The sequence below is a fragment of the Ursus americanus genome, chromosome 11, assembly GCF_024610735.1.
Source record: "Ursus americanus isolate L20-20 chromosome 11, mUrsAme1.1.p, whole genome shotgun sequence".
NCBI lineage: Eukaryota > Metazoa > Chordata > Mammalia > Carnivora > Ursidae > Ursus > Ursus americanus.
Window position 1 is genome coordinate 24627899 of NC_142137.1, and position 22719 is coordinate 24650617.

At 37.3% G+C, this 22719-nt stretch overlaps 1 protein-coding gene across 4 annotated transcripts in view; it reads right to left on the bottom strand.

Annotated features, from left to right (window-relative positions):
- PDSS2 (decaprenyl diphosphate synthase subunit 2) overlaps positions 1-22719 on the bottom strand; it is a 233325-nt gene that overhangs the window by 68615 nt on the left and 141991 nt on the right. For all 4 annotated transcript variants that reach the window (XM_045806956.2, XM_045806957.2, XM_087865360.1 and 1 more), the window contains exon 4: positions 2003-2077. In XM_045806956.2, the coding sequence (XP_045662912.1) occupies positions 2003-2077 (75 nt within the window). The remainder of the gene's footprint in view (positions 1-2002; positions 2078-22719) is intronic.

The following is a 22719-nucleotide window of genomic DNA, read 5'->3' on the forward strand; positions in this document are numbered from 1 at the left end:
AGTGCACGTATGATCAACAGTCCTTCAAAGACTGTGCTTGCTTCCTCTTTTCTCTTTCCCAGGAAGAAGCAGATTATGTGGGACTTGGAGTCAAAAAATGTGGGTTCAGATCGTGTCACTGTGAAACATATAGCAACAAATAATTTCCAGACACTCTGCTTTCCTGCCCTTTGTCATCCCTGAATTTCAGGTTTTTCCTCTGTAAAATGGGCATACCAACACATGCCACCCTTTTCATGGGCGACTGTACAGAAAGAGAGTATAAACACTCTCGTAAGCATATTACCGTTGTTGCTGTGAGGTCTGCCTGACATACAGAAAGTACTTAACAAATGTTCACAAAATTATTAACGAATTAGGCTAATTATAGTGGACAAAGGGTAAGAGCGAATAAATCAAGAACTCTAAAACCAGTAATAACACTTCTGCTTAAAAATTAAGGTACTTAACTGTAAACTATTAATATCTTACATGGAACGATACCTTGGAACTATCCCAGGGGAGAACAATGCCTCAACCACCAGAAGAGGTCACTATAATCATCATATATGGTGGGGTCTCAGGTATGGCAGAGGGAGACTAACAAATCCGGGTTCGTTAAGGTATAGAGGCAAAAAATGAGAGGTGAAGAATCTGAGCTCTGGAGTTCAAATCTCAACTATTAAGTGGTATGAGAGTGGGCAAATTATTTCATCTCTTCTAAACCTCAGTTTTCACATATGTAAAATGGGGAAGCAGCAGTATCTGCTAGCAGGATTTCTGAGAAGATTAAATGAAGAAACACAGATGAATTACTTACCACAGTGTTATGTGCTCAGCCATCATCATCTTCATTATAGTATATACGAGGCAACTTTTTACGAGTGGAACTAGACTGGGAATCCTCCATTTTACAACCCGCTATTAACCCTCAGCTATGGTAGTGAAGGACATTGTTTTTGAAAAATGCAGCAAAGGGGGTCCCGCTGTGGTCATATATCCTGGCAGGCCCCCACATAGCACTTTGCTGCTTAGGTGAAGCTAGATATGCCTACTGGGAGCTGTGGTTCCTTGACCCAAATGTTAGCAGACATTCAAGGTACAATTCTTCATATTTTACTTACCATTCTCTGAACCATCCAGAGTCCCTGGGTTATACTTCTAAATTTCGTATCCAAGTTGCTCATGCCCTATGTTTCATTTCCAGTAAAATTTGTCTTTCTTTTTTCAAATGAAAATGTCAAAAAGCCTAAGATGTGCATACGTGCATATTTTCTCTAATTTGCAGTGAGTGAAATCTTGCTAATACCGACGCTCAAGAAGTTAGAATAATGAAACACTACGATAGGAATCCCATAGTATATACCATGTTAAATGACGGTGGTGGTCAATGAGGCAATTGCTTCACATTCAATATCCTACCAAAATGAAATAACTTCATTTTAAAGAAATAAAACCTAACCCATAAGATGTCCTGTTAAATGAGTCGAAAAACCTTAATTTTAGATCTTTATAATTAATCAAAATGATCTAGCTGCACAACCATCCTACTTCTTATCGCAGAGAATTTAATAATGCCGTAAATTCTGGATCTTGGATATAGACCTTCCTCCTTCATGCCCCCCAAAAGTCGTCTTCTTCAGATCATGTCTACTCTTCTGGGACATGGAAGGCCCCTTCCTCTGGGGGAAAGGCTGGGCCCAGCCACCTCAGCACAAGCTGCTTCTCCAGCCTGCCTGCCTGGTGACAGTGCTACCTGCCAGCCAGCGGCATCCTGGTGTCTCCTGGGCTGCTGCAGATTGAACAGACTGTGAATCCAGCCAGAGGATAAGAGGTTGTTTTAATTGGCTAAATCTGCTATGTACTAAGCGTATGGCCATGAATTTGTAGCCAAAACACTAATCTAAAAAAAATGTCATGTACAATTTAAACACAAAACAAGAATGACATTTTCGCTCGTCAATTCTAGTTTTGCCACGAGGGTTTTTAACTTAACATTTTATAATGAATACCAAAACCTTACCTTTGCTGAAGTAGAATTTTCATGGTATACTCCTTGTACCAAGTCCATAAGAGCACTTGCTAAAAGTTCCACAACCTAAAAAAAAAACAATAAAAAAATGAAGAGAAACAATTACACAATTTTGTCCCCATTTCTACCTCAGAATGCCTCAGAAGGCTTAGTAGCAAGGCAGTATTTGTGCTTGATAGAAAAAATGGGGTTACATACAAAGATCCTGGCAAATGGCATTGCCCACCTGGATATTAGAGCTGTGATCCAATTTTTTCAGGCATAATTCAAGAAAAAAAAATCTTACAAGCATAGCATTGAACTAATAAACATGAAAATTCAGTAATAGCCATTTTGAACATAAGCTTAAATTTCAGATACCTAATGAAATCTTAACTCGATTTATTTTCTGTATGTTTATTTCTGTCAGGTGGATACTTTTTCAATATCTCCATTCTGGGAGCCATTACAATGCTAATTTTCATACTTAAAACAGAAAGAAAAGCAAAAGCAAAAGAATGTTTAACCTTTCAAATGTGTTCATTCTGTTTTACTTAAAATGCACTGTGGATGTATTTGGTGTAGGGCCCCTGGGTCAAATGTACCATAAACACTGAAAATTTTTTACAGAACTGCAATACTGAAATCATATTCATCAAACCTGTATTATTTCCAAGGCTCAGGCTATTAAAAAAAAAATCAAGCAAAATCAAAAGCTTTGAACTTGTTCCAGAATGTAAAACAAGCAGAAAACAGTCTCTTTGGAACTACTGTACAATTTAGAGTTGTTTGCATAAACCACTTTAATTCAGGAGAATAAAACAGTGGTATTTACTCCAATGCTCAATGCAGCCGTTTCAAACAGGAATTCCTCAAAGCAGCCCAAACCTCTTCTTACAAAATCTTAATATCTTGTGTATTTAGCTTCCTATATTATGCAGTTCCCGTATCTGATTCCCACTCTCTGCTTCCTAAAATTTAGCTCAGTTCTGATTGAATTAAAGGATTTTGTTTCAGCTTTTATCATTCTTGTAATTGAAGACATTATTAAGCCAAAGGATACAGACCCAAACAACAAGATACTTTAATCTCAGGTACCCTAGATTTAATAAACATTTTCTTAGAGGCAAATTATATTAATTTGTGGAAAGAGCTGCTTTAAAATTTTAACACATGGGCATTTATCTCCAAATTTATATTTACATTCATACTGTATAACACAGACAAGGCTGCTGATATGGAAATTGTGCTGATTAAAGGCATTTTTTTTTTTTTAGCTCTACAGATGGGTTAATTTGTAAGACTTATACAAAGTCTTTTTTTTTTTTTTTAATCACATTGCTCTTTAGGTAACCAAATACTTAAGAAATATTGTAGCAATATGAGCTGCAGAGGAACTAGAAGGACAATGATCCTACAGTGTTACCAGATGTGTTGAGTTATTTAAGTGGGGAAGAAAGAAAATGAATGGATTTTTTTCCCCTGAAGGTATCAGATAAGCCCTATTCCCAAATCCAGGAGGATAGAATATCGCCAATAGGTCTATGAAAGATTGTAACTAAATGCACAGCATTAGATTGGATTACAGTTTATACAAGCAACATCTCAAGATCCCCCTGATGGCTGGACACGTAATACAGATCAATCACTCACTAAGAAATGTTATGGTTTTGAAACAGTCTGAGCTCTGAGACCAGCACTGGTAAAGTGAAGAGGGATTTATAAAGAGAAAGTCCAACACTCAACGTCAAAATGATGGCATGAACTTTTAACAATGGCTCTGGATAACTAGACTACGTCTTTACTTCCTTGAAATTCCAGACCAGGCAGAAGCAACAGAAGCATTTTATTCTCTTGCTCTTTTTCTCTTTACTGTAATTGGCAAATAAAGGCAGACCTGCACTTACAATTTCATAATTTATAAATGACCCATACTTCCAAATAAGCTTTACTTATTTGAGCAGACTACACCTCCATAGCCAATGACAACCACTGAGGAAGAAGCTTTGGACTTCCCTGGGTTACGAAGTCGAGGAAGGTAGGAAATTACAAAAAGCAGGAATAGCCTAGAGGAGTTGAATGTTTCCCAGGCATGGGTGACTTCCTTGGTGCACACATAAATCTCTTTCCATTGCCTGAAATGTTGACTTTACTTTTAAAATTATACCGAAGAGAGATGTGGTTATCATCCTCCTTTAAAATTGTAATACTTCTAGAAAGACCACAGGACTACCAGCTACACATACTTCAACAAGATCATTTAACGATCTGACCTTTTTCTTTCTTTTTTTTTTTAAAGATTTTATTTATTTATTTGACAGAGATAGAGACAGCCAGCGAGAGAGGGAACACAAGCAGGGGGAGTGGGAGAGGAAGAAGCAGGCTCATAGCAGAGGAGCCTGATGTGGGGCTTGATCCCATAACACCGGGATCACGCCCTGAGCCAAAGGCAGACGCTTAACCGCTGTGCCACCCAGGCGCCCCAATCTGACCTTTTTCAATATATGCCTTACTAACATAGGCATTCACCTGTTTTGATACCCGATGTACTTAAATATAAGAAAGCACCTGCTTTTTTTTTTATTAAAGCTTTTATTTATTTATTTGACAGAGAGAAAGCGAGAACAAGCAGGCGAGCAGCAGAGGGAGAGGGAGAAGCAAGCTCCCTGCTGAGCAGGAGCCCGATGCGGGGCTCGATCCCAGAACCCTGGGATCATGACCTGAGCCGAAGGCAGATGCCTAACTGACTGAGCCATCCAGGTGCCCTAGAAAACACCTGCTTAATGACACTCTTCTCCCTTTGTTTCTTGTGGAGTGATTTGTTCCAACAACCCCAAATGGTAGCAAGGATAGTGGCAGCCAGAGAATCCAGAAGCCTAACTGCCAGATCTCCTGGGACTAAGGGCCCAAGCCCCCCACTTCTTGGTGCTCTAGATAAGATTAAAGGACTTCTGTTACTCAGGCCCATGGGAGACAAGCAAATACTTTCTATTTTTTAAGATTTTATTTATTCATTTGAGACAGAGAGAGAGAGCATGAGCAGAGGGGAGAGGCAGAGGGAGAGGGAGAAGCAAACTCCCCGCTGACCTGGGAGCCCGATGTGGGGCTCACTCCCAGGACCCTGAGATCATGACCTGAGCTGAAGGCAGATGCTTAACCATCTGAGCCACCCAGGCGCCTCACAAATATTTTCTACTACAAAAAGAAGACAGACTAAAAGAGCGTCAATGTTAGCCACTCCTGGGAGCCCAACAAATGAGAGGACGGTAATGAAAGAGAGCAGAGCATTAGGAGCCAGAGGGCCCAGATTCTACATCAAGGCCTACCACTAATTTCATTGTGAGATCTGGGGCAAACCGATTAATTTCTTCGAGTTTGGGGTTTTCTCAACTATAAAGTGAGGGAAGCTGCAAAATATAACTCTTTAAGGTCCCTTCCAATTCTGATTCCGAGCTTCTAGAAATGCAAATCTTAGTATTTATAATTAGGCATGTAAATTTGAAAACTGCTTTTTGGTAAGCTTTGATGAGTCATCTTCGCTCAGATTATTATTTTTATCTGTTCTCTTCACGTGGACCTTTCTGTCTGAACTCTGATTACTTTCTTTGTGAAAGTGTTTGCACCCAGTCCCCCTCGGTTTCAATACCTAGAATCATAATGATACATAATTGAAACACTTTCCATTTTCCAAACCATTTCCGTTTTTTAAACCATTATAACTGGTAGCTTACCCCACCAGCTGACAAAAACATCCTCCATGGGTCAATTAAAAGTCAACATTGCTGAGTTCTGGGTCTTATGACTCTAATGCTTGGGAAGAATTCATACGATTGGATTCAGAATGGTATCAGGTTCAAGTGCAAAGTGGAGACAAACAAATGGCTCTAGTTGGCTGCAAGGCTTCCTCTCTACTGAGTAACTACGCAGGACAGAAGAGAATCTGTCACCATTAATGTTCTAAAGTTTACGTTAGCTGTCTGGAGAGTAATCAAACAGGAGATAAGTTTCTTTCTTTATTTTCTGCATTTGTGGAGGGTGCAAGAATGGCAGAATTGCTTACCTGCACTTGCAATACAAAAATGCTTTTCTCTCCAATCCGTCCTGTTGAAATCTGACTGTACAGCAATGCCACATACTATCCCCCAATCTTCTGAGTAACACCCTAGATTTCAGTGAGCCAGAAGTGGTAACTGTTTCGACTATCAATGTTATGAGCTGGCTTCTCGGGCCACCTTGTATGGAATAAATTTATTATTATTATTTTATTGAGGTGTAACCGATGGAATGAATTTCTTACACGGTTAATTTAGAGGACAAATTTCATCAGTCTCAGGGGAATATATAATTGCTTCATTCTTTATCTTTTGGCAAGGGTAACTATAATTCAAACATTTCTCTTAACTGAAAAGCAAAAGCAATGCATATACACTCACAAAAAGGTGTTGTGGTGATTATGCCCGGAGCTGTACTACAATTCTTGTCATAAAAAATAGGAATAGGGAGAAATAGGGACGGTAAGAGAAAGATGACCAAAAAACATCCCTCACACTGCTATACAAAGATATCTGTAATATCTTCTTAAGGAAAAGAAAAAAAGCTGGTTACCAAACAGAATAGCACAACACGAATTTTTAAAACAAAATGAGGTCAATCTCTGTTTATATGTGCTGAGAAAAAAGTCTGAAAGAACAACAAAACATTAATGAGAATGATAATGTGTTAGTGGTAAGCTCCTGGATGATTTTTAATTAAAAAATGTTCCTTTTCGACTTTTCTGAACTGCTTCAATTTATAACTGCTAAGCTTATAATGGCTTAAATTTACAATGTACTACATTTTCTGCCTCCCTTTATTGTACTGCTTTTACGATCAGGTAAAACAATAAACCTATTTCCATGGGCTGGGGTGGGGAGTTGGGGAGCATGCTCTGCTTTTTGTCTCGGAAAGCCTTCCTAAGCTGTGTCCACAAACTGATTTCTGCAATATATTGATCAATCAATAGTCCTCGGAGTATATAAATCCCTGGATTATGTAAGATACATAAGATCGGTAAGTGGTGGTAAACATTCTGCGCAGACAAGTTGTGCCTCTTGCAATGAATGGGATCCAGGAACACTGTCAGTTAGCATTTCACAGACGGAAGAGTCCCAACTGCGTTGTAGATGGTTAACTAGTAAATCAGACCACTTGACAGGAGCAAAGGATCACCTCTTCCAAATTATAACTACAGCTACATCTTTAGAAGAATGTTAACTATCAACTAATGTGACTCAATGAAACCTCCAGCCAGCATAACTTATCTGAGCTGACATTGTATTTTAACTGACTTAAAAAAGGTTGCTATGTATCTAACTTGTTTGGTATATAGAAACCATGGAGGCTATTACAGATTTATAATCATCTGTCAAAAACTTGCACCAGAAAGGTTATTTTAATGACAGTTTTTACTACAGTGTGGAATGAGAAGACAATGTGTGATCCATCACTCTATTTAGGAGGCAAATGAACACACAGCCTTTACTACTCTTAACAGCTGCTAGCAAAGGAAACAGTCGTGTGTGCACGCATCTGCAGCGCTGATGGCATTAATTACACACAAATTTATTGCACTCCTTCCCCCGCCTCCAGGAAGAACAGCAATGCATGAAGCAGTAGCAAAGGTAAACCGCCCTTGGGGAAGAATTAATTCTCATATACATCTTGGGAGGAACAAAAGACAGATCGAGTGTAAATGTGTCCTGTCCAAAGAGCTTTGATATTTGAAGGGATATAGTCAAGATTTTTTTTTTAGCCACAAAAACTATATTGTCAGTAAAAATGTCTTACAGAAAAACACTTCTGGGGCGCCTGGGTAGCACAGTCATTAAGCGTCTGCCTTCGGCTCAGGGCATGATCCTGGTGTTATGGGATCGAGCCCCACATCAGGCTCCTCTGTTGGAAGCCTGCTTCTTCCTCTCCCACTCCCCCTGCTTGTGTTCCCTCTCTCGCTGGCTGTCTCTGTCAAATAAATAAAATCTTTAAAGACAAAAAAAAAAAAAGAAAAACACTTCTATAGATAAAGGATGCCGAAGAGCCTGCTAATAGTAACCAGGGCAGCGAGCTTCACTCTTTAGTTCCTCTTCATACAAACGAAGCATTTGAGAGATGCACTGAAAGATGGAAAGGTTTACTTACATCACCAAGGTGAGGAACTGGTGAAGGAGTGGTGCTCTCCCGTAGAGACCAATAATAACATCTAACATTTGTAAAGCACTTTATCATTTACAAACTGGGTTTAAGCAAACGACTTTGTTCCAGGTGGATTCAGTCCCCAGTGCTCAGCCAGAGCTTCCAGGCTGGCAACCTCAGTGGAGAAGCGACCTCTGAAGAACACAGGGAGCAGCGCAGTGGCCAAATAGGGGGTAAATCTACTCACCCACCACCTGGGCACAAACAACCCAGATGAGCCCTAATCTGCATGCTGATTAATATAAATGAGTAGCTTTAATAAAGCCATTGATGAAGTCTATGAAAGAACAGTTCTCTCCACTCCTTCCTATGAGACAAGGACCAGGTTTAATGAAGACAATGATGAAAGGTCTGTTGTAATAAACACACCACTAACTCACAGGAGTTCTGGAGGAAGCTTCTAACTAGGCTTTTTGAAGGGAGCCTTTTCAATGCTGCCAAATGTGTAAGACCGTGCTTATTTGTGGGAGGGATAGCAATCTGTTCTAGTGAGCTGGAAGTTCTTTCTGGCTAAGGGGGAAGAGCAGAGAGAGAAATGGCACAACCAGTAGGACAGGTGCAGCAAAAACTAAGCAAATTGATAATCTTAATTTTTAATTTAGAACAGCTGATACATTGGTTTATCGCCTCTAACTACTGGTAACATTTGTCAAAAAGGGCTCAGAAAATTCAGTGAACTAAAGAAAAGTTTAAAAATCACAAGTGACAAAACTTAAAAGAAATGGGCCACAAGTTCAAGAAAATGGTTTGAGTATGAAGTATTGAAATTTAATACTATATTGGCCAATTCATTCCATAAACATTTGCCGATAGTCCACTATGTGGGCTGGCACTGTACTAATGAAACTAGTTATGACCTTATAAAGATAAATGACATTACTTTGTCACTGACCACTTAGGTTAATACATAGATGAGCTGCATGACCTTGGGCCAGCCAGATCACTTCTCTGGGCCTCAGTTTGCTTATCTAGGTAAGAGGTATCTGTATAAGCCCCATGACCAGAAATACCTAAATGTGTAGCTGTATACATTTTTTATTCATAACAATTGTAAGGATGATGCCAAAATATGGACCTCTTTCTTTTTCTTTTCTTTTCTTTCTTTCTTTCTTTCTTTCTTTCTTTCTTTCTTTCTTTCTTTCTTTCTTTCTTTCTTTCTCTTTCTAAAGATTTTATTTATTTATTGTGAGAGAGAGAGACAGCATGAGAGAGAGCACTCATAAGCAGGGGGAGGAGCAGAGAGAGAGGGAGAAGAAGGAGAAGCAGACTCCCCGCTGAGCAGGGAACCCAACTCGGGACTCGATCCCAGGACCCTGAGATCATGACCTGAGCTGAAGGCAGAGGCTGAACCGACTGAGCCAGCCAGGCACCCTGGATTTCTTTCGGTAGCAATAGGAAGTGACCCAAAAATACTGAGTTCACTTTTTCAATGAAGGTGCATGATTATTGGCCTACCGTTCAGCACTGATTAATGATAATCATTTATTGATTTAAACCATGACTAGGTTCCTGAACAAGTTTTTAATTTAAAATGTTTACACCAAAATGAAACTTCATAAGAAATAAGGAAAAAAGAGATGCTTTCCAGCAGTTTAAAGTTGGTTCTGTTCAGTATCTTGCATTACCACAAAAACTGTAAATCGTTGCTGGGAACTGAATGCTTAGTCATGAAAGAAAGTAATTCTAACGTTATCGTACAGCGGTTATTACTTTATTTTTCACTCTCTCCCACGCAGGAATTCCTGTACATGAAGTTTGTTGTACTTAGGATGTTCCATACTTAGCAGCACCATTACACCTTGTTCCGACAACTTCTCAGAGAGAATTATGTCTGCCATTTTAGTGATGTGCTCTCTTTTCCCCATGTGGCTGATAACCTCCATTTTGCCTTCACTGCTCCTCCCTTTGATGGCACTCTCAGTAATGCTAAGTGATATTTTCCAAGTGTGATTTTACTTAACAGTTAATCCTGCCTTCGAGAAACACAAGTTCACGATGAACACCAGAAGCATGGTACATTATTTCATTCAACTGAAAGGATGCTGCTGGCTAGAACATGAATACTATAAACTTTCGAGATTTTAAAGTTGCAACCCACAGTAAGAACTGTATTTTACATCATGACATAGTACATGCACACATGCGTATGTATAAAAATGAGTGAACATTTTCATTAAAAAAAATTTCATTATCCCTCTATTTTCTTCTATTGTGTTCCATTGAAAAAGTGTTGATAGTGATTTGCTAAAGTGATTTCACTACCCACCAATAAACAGCATGTGATCTGTACTTTGAAATCTTACATATATTATGCTGATATATGTCATGTATAGCTCATAACTTGGTTAGCCATCTTAACTGCACACAAGGTCCCCAATTTTTGGCAGGCAGTTTACACATTGTTATTCTGAAATATAATTAATATATATAAAGGTGTTAATTTCTTTATCACTTTATTTCAAAACCACTTAAAAATGGAATTGAAACAGAGGAAGAAGGCAGGGTAAAACAGAATTGTTCTCGGGTGCTATGGGGTATGGTGTTAGGATGCATTTTCGTCTTGGTTTATATGTATCACTAATATTGACTCTTAGCTTTGATCTTACTAGATTCATGAAAAAAATTAGACCACATTTGGCCAGAGTTAAAAATCTCAGGATTTTTCTAAGATTCATACATACATCTTGCAAATTCCAGGGATCCCATGTCTTGGATAACATAGTTCAATTTTTAGTTCAATTAGTTCCTCTTCAAACTGGGCTACACTAAAAGACAGATGTTTGTAATTTAGAGACATCCCAAGGTTTGCACTTCAAAGGCAGCCACAGAAATAAAAGCATGACTCATATGCATTAAAATCCATGCATCTCATCTAAAACTGTAATTGTATTTCTTCCAAATACCTTTGCAGCTCTTCAAAATCTGTGAATCAATGGTATTCTAAAAATAACTGGCTCTACTGGTACTGCCTTCTAGAAAATTAGGTAATCCTTTTTTTCCCCCTCCTTCAAAAAAATCATGTAGTAGAAACTTGAGACTGGCTGTATTGTACCCTTGAATCAAACAATGGATACCCTGGGTTAGAAATTCCCCAATCTATAGAGATACAATTGGCTTTTTTTTTTTTTGTTTTTGGTTCATACAATTTATATGAAGACTGAAAATAGGTGGTACAATTGGCTTTTAAACTGGTATTTCCAAGGCTTAACACAATGAACACAAAAAATTTTACTGCACTACCGATACTTTTTCCAATACGTGAATTAGTTGTATAAATCATAACTATTTCAAAATAAATTTGCACAATTATCACTTTGTTTAATCACTATTTCCAGAAATTTATATTTGCATGTTACCACATGCCTTTTAAAGTTTAAACTTGAACAAATTAAGCTATATCGATTTCTCACCACAAACTAGCTGTAAGGGGGAGTTCACTAATTTGGGGTATTGTTTTAGATGCACATGAAATATGCATATATATCTCTAGATCTTAGACATTTATAAAAGATTTTCAATTTTCTATTATATTTCTGAGTTTATAAAAAAAACTTCTTGATTCTTTTTTCTTCCTATTACATGACATTTTCAGGATCTGTATATATACATATAAGTTTAGACTCTTCCCTACAACACTCAGAATTGTAGAATATTGCCATCAGTAAGGATATAGGAGATGGAAATAATGCCTTTATTTTACTGATGAGGAAACTAAGAAAACAGGTTGTCTCTGCCTACTAGTTATTTCTCTAAAATGTTTCATAAAGCTCCTACTGATATTTGCACTGAAATATTTTTTCCAATATTTTAAAACTAATTGTTTAAGATATTGTAAATTCTAATATTGGTAACTGCAAAATTGCTGGCAACAAACAAGTATCGTATTTCTTAGTTGGTTTGTTCCTTTTCTACTTTAGTTAAGTATGAGGAGGATTTTGGAGCCAGATTGCCTATATTTAGATTTAGACAGCAGCTCTACCATTTCCTCTAGGAAATTACTTAACCCTGTCCCGTGCCTCAGGAGAGATTAAGTTAGTTAATACACACATAGCACTACAATGGTGTCTACTACATAGTAGGAACTCAAAAATCTAAGTTGTTAATATTATTTTTTAAATGTTTTATACTAATTTTAATAAATATTTTACATCATGAAGTTTCCAATTTCACTTGTAAAATGGAATATTAAGACATTAGAGGGGCATGCCTGGCTGGCTCAGTTGACAGAGCATGTGACTCTTGATCTTGGGGTCATGAGTTCAAGCCCCACGTTGGGCATGGTGCTTACTTAAAAAAAAAAAAAAGACATTAGGTAAACAGTCTGGAGAAAAAGATGAATCCTCTCAACTAGAATTCTGAGATATAAAATGAACTGTCCAATGTTAAATGGCCAATTAAAAAAAAAAGGCAGAGATAGAAACTTGGTCCATAGACTTCAATTTTGGAGTTCTTTCCACTTATGTGGCTTTATAGGTCACCTCTGAGAAGTATGACATAGATAAGTGCTACACAGCTCAACACATCATGAAAACAAAAGTGATCCACACAGAAGTGAAAGCCAAAGCTGCTTAGGCATGCCACAGTTAGTGCTATATTCTAGACAGGAAAACTGTCCTTTAAAAATCAAAGACTGGCCATACTGTATAGTCCTGGTGTTTACTGATGACTGACTTGCTACGCACAGTGAAAATGGCCCCAGAACAAAGACAATTAAGCCACATGAGTAACACCAAACAATGCATTTTCCAAAATGTTTAAAAAGAACCTTCCTTGGCACAGCCATACTTTCCAACAAACGCACTTTAATGTTTTCATAGTTTACAATATCAGAAACGACCTCAGGGTCAGGCATTTGTCAGTTAATGGCCTGTTGGGCTAATGGCCTTCAGCTTTGCCTTGGGCACACAAGTCCTCCAGTAGGTCATTAGCTGCCAGGAAAGGGCTCTTCCCCAATCACTAGTGCTAAATAAATAAAATTTGCTCCCGGGTTAAGGCCCCATAAGCCAACTTTGGCTTAGAGTGAATTTCTTCCATGAGTATTTACAACTCTGAGGAATCAGGAAAATGATGGAAGTGCTAAAACCAAAATTATATCAACACAACTGAGCTATATGTGGCTACTAATGATAGGTAGTCACATGGATCCTTTTGAATGCTCCTACCTGTTCTTTTGCTTATGGGGTTCAAAGTTGGTATCAATCTAATAGAACCAGGCACCAGATTACAAATGCACCACATTTTAGAATTTTATCTGTAAGTCAGTTGTTTGGAGCTCATACCTCATTTCCTAACATTAAAGGTTATAAATGGTGGGTAAGTTCCCATGGCAGCCCGTAACATTAGAAATGCCAGATACTTATAACTGAAAATCAAACAGAAAACCACAATCTTATAATACTTGCAATTAAACAAAACAGGAAAACAAAACTAAATAGGAAATATATATTTTTAAAAGATTTTATTTATTTATTTGACAGAGATAGAGACAGCCAGCGAGAGAGGGAACACAAGCAGGGAGAATGGGAGAGGAAGAAGCAGGCTCATAGCAGAGGAGCCTGATGTGGGGCTCGATCCCATAATGCCGGGATCACGCCCTGAGCCGAAGGCAGACGCTTAACTGCTGTGCCACCCAGGCGCCCCACGAAATATTTTTAAAATGGCCTTTAAACACTGACAGTTATAGGGAAATTTGGTTTAATAAGAAAATGAGGGTAGAGACACTGGTTCTTTCTCATACCTATTTCATTTCTAATTGTATAATTTTCCTTATTCTTAACAAAAGACCATTCCAAGCTTTACTCTGATGTTTGCCAACTCCCAAGTCAAGTTTCTTGGCTGATTTTTCCTTTGAAAGGAGCACAGAGAAGGCAAAAAGATGGATAAGATTTTTTTTTGAAGTAACAGGTAAGAAGATAAAGAATGAAAAACGGGAAGAAAAGGGTTGAAGAGGATGTGTATACACTCTGGGGATTGCCTGAGATGAAATTAACTGATCTGTGAACAATAAGAGACAAAGAAGGAGGCACTGAGGACAAATCTACGATAAAGAAAGGATGAGTGAAGAGACTTGAGGTCAGACAGCTGACAATGCAGGGGAAGGAATCAGCTGTTCATCTACCCAGTACTTTTGTGAACTCCTAACTCAGGAAGTTCCTTGAGTGAAATCATTAGAAAGGCAAAAAGGAAGAGTACTGAATAACTCGAGCTGAAAAGTAGATTTTTTCCTCCCTCTGGCTTTAGAGAAATAGCAATTTATGCCAGTGAAAATGGAGAGGAAAAAAAGCTGGCTTGATTAATTTTATTTCTGGAAAGTAGAAAAAGGGATTTACAAAATCAAGATGACTAAGTATACTATAAAATTGCCATAATCAATATATTTCTACCTCTCATGGCCAACCATGGTGTGGGGTTCAACTCTACCCATTTTAGAGAACATATTTTTGTAGAACACAGACTTTTTTTTAATGGGCTTCTTTGAATGCCAGGCAGATGGATGAAATTCCCTCCCGGGTCATCAGATTTCTGATGTGTCCATTTTGCATGATGGCATTTGACCTTCTTATGGCAAAAAGACACTTCATTCCATTGTTTCATGGCAGCACCAAAAGGGCAAAGTTCAAGTTTTTAATGCGATCATAAATTTTAAAAGAACATAATATTTGTCTTCTTGTTTCTAGTACACTCAAACACTAATCAGTTATCACTTTTGCTTTAACGATCAAGGAAGTGGCTCAGAATGGATATAGTCTCTGTTTAATAGGTGGCTATGTCAGTAAATGATAAACCAGGAAAATGTGGGGATTTTAAAATCGTAATTTTATGAGAGCATTTTTGGCTTCTTTAATTGATAGGGAGATAGATGCCTTTAGTGTTAGAACATATGACACTCAATTACCTTCTGCACACATTTACTCTAGTCATGAAAACCTAGACTTGGGGGGCCTGGGTGGCTCAGTTGTTAAGCGTCTGCCTTCAGCTCAGGGCGTGATCCCGGCGTTCTGGGATCGAGCTCCGCATCAGGCTCCTCCGCTAGGAGCCTGCTTCTTCCTCTCCCAATCCCCCTGCTTGTGTTCCCTCTCTCGCTGGCTGTCTCTCTCTCTCTGTCAAATAAATAAATAAAATCTTAAAAAAAAAAAAAAGAAAACCTATACTTGAGTGGGTTACATGTAGAAAAAGAACATTAATCTTGAGTGTGAGACTAAAGAGACTAAAAGATATTAGTCAATAATTTCCACAAATAAAGGTCATCATGTCTATTTTAAATGAATATGATAGAGAAAATCTCAAATTTCATATGATATAGCATGTTTCTAGGTTTCACTTTTTTTTTTTTTTTTAAGGTAGGCTCTACAACCAATGTGGGGCTTGAACTCATGACCACAAGAACAAGAGTGGCATGCTGTACCAACTGAGCCAGCCAGGCACCCCAGGTTTCACTTTTTTTTTTTAAGAGAGCGCACATGCATGAGTGTGGGGGCGGGGGCAGGCAGAGGGAGAGGGCAGGGGAGAGCAAGCATCCTCATTAGGCTCCACGCCCAGCATGGAGTCCAGTGCGGGGCCCAATATCACAACCCTGAGATCATGACCTGAGCCAAATCAAGAGCTTAACCAGGTGCTTTAGGTTTCACTTTTTAACATGAATTTGAAAGTAGAATCAATATAACAAATAATACAAACATCAACTAACCAATAGCAGTCTCTTTATTAAAATATATAGATGGTGTAAAAGGAGGAGATTTATATGCATAAATTGAGCATTATTTATACAAACAAAATTCTCCCTTGTAAACAACATATTTATGCCTTTAGGAAAACAAAGTTAACATAAGGAAATCCATCAGCTACGTAAGGAGTACATCTGTGCCCCTGGTTATTTAGAAATATAAATCACTAATGCTTAATAGAACAGTCCCCAGGAATGACATCATGATAATGTTCTGGGGTGCTCAGACAAGACCCAGGCTAACTCACAGTCTCCCATCTGATATATACTGATAGGTTCATTAAATGAAAATGACTATAAAAATAGAAAAAAATAGCATGGTGAATTCAATTTTTTAAACACTAGGGTTATCACTATACATGTAAGATAAAAGACTTAAAAAAAATGACAAGTAGTAATCTATGCAGCCTTATTTGTACTGTGGCTTAATCCTAAACTATAGATCTAGTCTATAAAATAAGCAGGGACCCAAGAAAAGCCTCTAATGGTGAGCCAGATTTCTACTTTATAATGCTTTTCCATTTCATGTTTTTTCCCCAATTATTCAGCATGTCTCGCTGACGGCTTGATGCTCAGACACTGAACTGACCCCATCATCCAGGATTCAGTGACGTTCTACACGAACACAATAGAGAGCTACTTATTTCAATGGAGTCGGGGAATTTATGGCTTAAAAAGAGGCACTCTCAGCTCTCTAAATCTAGGGTCTGTGGACAGTGAAGTACTAAAACAAAATGCTGACCTTAGCTTCCAAAATTGAAAATGAATGAAAACTCAAAACACTAATTTTTAAACTCACTCTTGAATTCAAAATCTTGTTAATTCACATTTATGTGATGACAGCTATAACAGTAAGAAGACAATTACCAGAGGATTAATATACCAATTTCTACACTTAGAGATATTTAAAAATCTAAGTGTTACCTAAGGCAATTACCTTGAAGACCCCTAATATCTTCAGGGAAAAGCCAAAGGGAGAATAATTGGCTTTGTTAATTTTACCCTTGGCAATTATAAAACAGCTCTGAATTTCTTAGGACTGCAGAACCCTTCATCTAATGGTCTGCCTTAGGAGAAGTACAGAGATAAACACATAATACAGCAATTCAGACAAGAATCCAGTAGCACAAGAAAATGGAAAATTGGTAGAAAGAATAAGTCATAAAAAATTAAAGTTGCTACAAATACTCTAACTTTAATTACCAAGTTAAATACACACCCTCAAAAAAAGCTGTCACTGTGAAAAGACTGACATACTATATACAGAAATTCTGTATTAAGTTCTGTCTACTCCCTCACTGCTGTGGTCTATCTTTTCGTTGCTATTTTTTAAAAAGATTTTATTTATTTATTTATTTATTTATTTATTTATTTATTTGAGAAAGCAAGATTGAGAGAGCACAAGCAAGGGGGGAGCAGCAGAGGGACAGGGAGAAGCAGGCTCCCTGCCGAGCAGAGAGGCCAAACTGGGGTTGGATCCTAGGACCCCAGGATCACAACCCAAGCTGAAGACAGACACTTACCAGACTCTCTTTTCACTGCTACTGCTGACAAATTTTTCTTTTTTTTAAGTAATGTAAAATTGACATACAATATCCTATTAGTTTTAAGTGTACATTATAGCGATGCAATATTTTTTTAAAAAGATTTATTTATTTATTTTAGAGAGAGAGAGCAGGGGTGAGGGGCAGAGGGAGAATCTTTTTTTTTTTTTTTTAAAGATTATATTTATTTGCCAGAGAAAGGGAGAGAGAGCACAAGCAGGGGGAGCAGCAGGCAGGGGGAGGAGAGAATCTTTAAGCAGATTCTGTGCTGAGCGCAGAGCCGGACACGGGGCTTGATCTTACAACCCTGAGATCATGACCTGAGCCGAAACCAAGAGTCTGACACTTAACGCACTGTGCCACCCAGGCGCCCCAGTGATGTGGTATTTTTATATGTTGCAGAATGATCCCTACGATAAGTCTAGTTACTATCCGTCACCATACAAAGTTATTACAATATTATTGACTATGTTCCTTATGCTGTACGTTACATCCCCATGACTTACTTATTTTATAACTGGAAGTTTGTACCTCTTAATCCCCTTTACCTATTTCGTCCACCCCAATCCCTCCTCCTTTGGAAACCAACAGTTTGTTTCCTGTATCTATGAGTGTTTCTGTTCTGCTGTTCATTTGCTTTGGTTTTTAGATTCCACATATAAGTGAGATTATATGACATCTGTCTTTCTGAGTCTGACTTATTTCACTTGGCATAATACCCTGTAGATCCATCCATGTTGTCACAAATGGCAAGATTTCATTCTTTTTTATGGCTGAGTAATATTCACACACAAACACACACATACATACACACACACCCCCCCATATATATAGCATATGGTATATATACCATATCTTCTTTATCCATTCACCTTTCAACAATGTTTCTTTCTTGTAAGAAAATTAAAATATCATTAAATAGAAATCTAACTTTACTAAGACATTAACCATATGTATAGGACTTTAAAAAATTTAATACTGCCCTAAAGAATATTTATCATTATCTCCTCCTCCAACTAAAAAACACTTATTAATGATTAGTATTATCCTTAATCAACTTAAGCTTCTGGGAACTCATTTAATAAAATCAGTCTTCTTCTGAGATATAACTTTACTTTCCTTAAAAAAATAAACTGCCAAGTATTTAAATGAAAGGAACTGGTTCTGAATATGGAAGATTTGCTTTATCAAAAAGAATTCTTGACTTTCGAGAACTTTAGTTACCCCTCATAATCTCCTCAGTTTAAACTACTGTTCACATGGTTTGGAAACCATCTAGTATGATTAAAAGAGAACCAGAAGAAGTCTAGATTTGTAGAAGATCAATTATAGACCCCTGGACATGGTACTCAAGGTCTTTCACAAGAACTGATCCAGTGAAGCATCTTTTGAAAATGACCTTCATAGATCCTTCAAATTCTGAAGAACAAGGAACAAAAAGATCCTTTTTTAGGATGAACAGAAAAGTTGCATAGAATAAAGGCTTCTATTCAACACACAATTATCAAATTTAAAAAACAATGTACCATGGCTTAAAAAGGAAAAAAAATTCCTCACCAAAAAGGGTCAATAAAATGAAAATCTAAAAGTACAAACCGGTGCAGAGACCATGAAGTAGTATTAGGGCTCACCGAAGAGGAAGGAAATGCCTGATCATTCTTATTTCAAGGAGAAGCTTCAGGCTGAACTGTTGCTTGGATATGCTGTTTTTGGTGTGTGTGTGTGTGCGCGCGCACGTGTGTGTTGTTTTTTTGAATCAAATACTGCCACTGAAATCCAGTGCCTAATGGAGCAGATGGTGGAGGTCTTAGACTCTGGAACATTTATAGTGATGCTTCTGAATGCAAAACACCATGAGTGGATTTCACATACTATGAAACTGAATTGATTTTGATGGGAGTAAAGCATCCATTTTCTCTGAACTTGAACTGCACTGAAAGAAAGATGTGTGAATGATACAAGCCAGCTAAGAAAAAGGAACACATTAAACATCATTTCCATAGACTGAGTGGTTAAAGCAAGCAAATACTTGTTTATGTCATTACAGTATGATTATATTTATATGAAATACCATCTTCTTAACCTTATATAAGATTTCATCAGGATAGCTGCAAGTAAGTTAGAACTAATGATTAGAGGAAACAGAAATTTGTCTAAAGGCAGCAAGTCCTGTTTTCAGGTAGGGGCCAGGCTGAGGCTAATTACTGAAATGTGGATCCAGTTACCAAATCCTGACTATCTCTTTAATCTGTGAGTGGCCAGTGTGTGTGACTAGAGCTAGTCATGTGCAGCGCCAGGCACCCAAAACCTACAGCAGGCCTGTACTTTCTGAAGTCTCCTCCTTCTCCAAGACCCAAAGTTCATGACAGACCACAGTAGGTCTGGTCAAGAGGAGAAATGGACGATGCAGTCATAGGGTGGCTCTCAAAGGCAATGGATCAGTCATCCTTCCACTAATATATGAATTCCAGTAAAGGAGAGAATTTAGTGAGATGCATCAAAGTAGACTATACACATAGAAAATAGAGCAATTTGAGGGCAAATAAAAATAAAAAGAATCCCCAAATGGTAATAAATCTTTGGAGGGAGATTTGAGATTCTCTATTATTCCATTTTATATAACCAGTTCATTTCTTACTTTGGCTTCCTTTCCACCTGAATATAAACTACATATTAAAGGTACCATACCATTTTTTCCCTAAAAATCAGCAGGTCTGTCTCATGAAAATATGTGCCATCCAAAAGTGTGATGGGGAGATAGGGCAGAATGCTATTTGTCTCCCAGACTCTGTTATTTGTATCTTCCAGATTTTTGGCTCGGCACATGGCTACCCACAAGAAAGTTTACATTTCCTAGTCTCCCTTATAAGTAGGTGTGGCCATATAATTAAATTCTGGCCAGTAGGTAAGCAGAATCATCTTAAGTAACTTCTGAGAAACGTCCTTAAAGTGGTGATACTATACAATTTATCATCTAAACTGGGACGCTTGGGAGTAGAAGAGAGTGCTTTAAAAAAACTGAAATTTTATACTTTTTGAAACATGTATTTATTAACAATTGACTTTATTATGTTGGTGGACTTGTTAACAAGTTCTACTCAAAAACGATTTCCACAAATGAAATTGAAAAAGAAAAAAAAACATATATCCATGTACATTAAAACAAAAAATAACTTTATATTGATTACCTGAATATTAAAAAATAGCCAGAATAATTATTCTTGGTGTATATTTACATACTTTAACTCATTTCTTAGCCATATCTGTTCCAAATATTGTGTAATTGGCATTTTTTTCTGAAGAACGTGCTTTTATTTCATTTTTTAAAAAAGATTTTAAGTAATCTCTACACCCAACATGGGGCTTCAACCCACAAGCCACAGATCAATAGTCACACGCTCTACCGACTGAGCCAGCCAGGCACCCTTTCCAAAGAGTGTGCTTTTAAAAATATGGCATTTAAGAATAAAACTGCCAGCAATATTCTTCACAGGTACATCCTATGACTAATCTGAAATTACTGATACCTTCAATTGATTCTTATTGGTAGACCATAATATTTTTAATTGAGAAAATGCTCATTCTACAGATTCTGAGTTACCTGGTAAGCTCTGAGCAATTCTGCTAAATGGAAAAGAAACTCAATTCTAATGTTTTAAATATTGTAAAGTGTAACTACTCCAGCCCAAATATTTTCAAGATACTGTCTTTTTGCTTTCTTCAGAGTACCTTTCTTTGACAAATATTTTTATAAGACAAAGCTTGTCAAATAAATTGCCTCTATGATTCTTTTGAATGTTTTACTAAAATTAGATGCTGCAAAATCTAGGCCTTCTCAATTTCACTTTATTCATGTGTGTGTGTAATTTATTCAAAATAGCAGCACTACCAAAAGATTCTTCTTGCAAGGTGGGATATTCCAAATCGCAATTATAGAATTGTAAATTTTAATCTTGGGTAGCATTTGAGATCTTACTATTTATTTTGTTCTGTTCCTCCCTTGCTTTTACAAGGAAAAATTCCAATGGCATTTTCATTAATTGTTTTCATTGTAATTCCCGAAAAGTTTCATTTGGTGTTCTATTTGTTGATCACTTGACTTAAGATTTCGAATGGATTTTGAGCAAGATGTCACTAAAATTTTATGACTCATTTATAACAAAGTTCAATACCATTGTTGGGTATGAAGATTTTGAAATCTGATTAATGATAGGCAACAAGGACAGAAGGTACATACCGCGGTGCTGAACTGCGTTTTTGTACTCAACACCAAAATCCTCAAAATCTTACAGTTTGAAGACTTGAACATTAAAGAATCTTGTAAATTTTCATAACAATACCTTCTATTTCAATTAATAGAATGTTACACTTGTTTGGATGCGATTATGAATTATGGGTACACCACAATGAATTCTAACTACTCCATAGGTTTCGCAATGTAGTAAGAACATTGTTTTTACCACAACACTGTGTGTGCCTCACCAAAATGTGTATTTGTATTATTATTATAAACTAATAATTTTATCTCCCATGTAGTACTTTATTTATTGAAGTGATTGCTACATCCAGCATGGGGCTTGAACTCACAACCCCGAGATCAAGAGTCGGATGCTCTACTGACTGAGCCAGCCAGGGGCCCCTTCCATGTCGTACTTTAAACTGAATTTCCAAACTCACTCATAATGGCTTTACCTTTGATAGAATATACTTCGACAAGCTTTACCTTGATCGCATGAATGGATGGAAAAAATAAAACATTTTTTTGAATTAACTAAAATAATTTAAGTAAAGTGCCAACTGACACTCAACTAAAACTGAAATTATTTAACCGTTTGCAAAGTTTTTCTTCTGCCAAAGGGGCCAACAAATATAAAGTTATTGCTTACCTTCTCCTATGTGCACATAAAAAACCTGTAGTCGAAAATGAGTGAAATTAATCTAGAAAAATAGACATTTGTCTAAAATTAGGCTTCACTTTTTCAGCAGATTTGATGCTTTCTGTTTTCATGTGGTCAGTAATACCAGAATTGGCCTCTGCAGTGGATAGTAAATGTCAACATTTTGTGCCAATTGCACATTCCTTATCAACCTTCCTCAATACTTTAAAAAATGAAATATATAGTTTTTAGGTTATTGCTGCCAAAGGGGTTTATTGCAAAAACAAAGTTTTGCCAAACAATAAAACAGTTACAGGTTTACATTACACAAGCGAGTGTGCTAAGTCTACTCTCTAC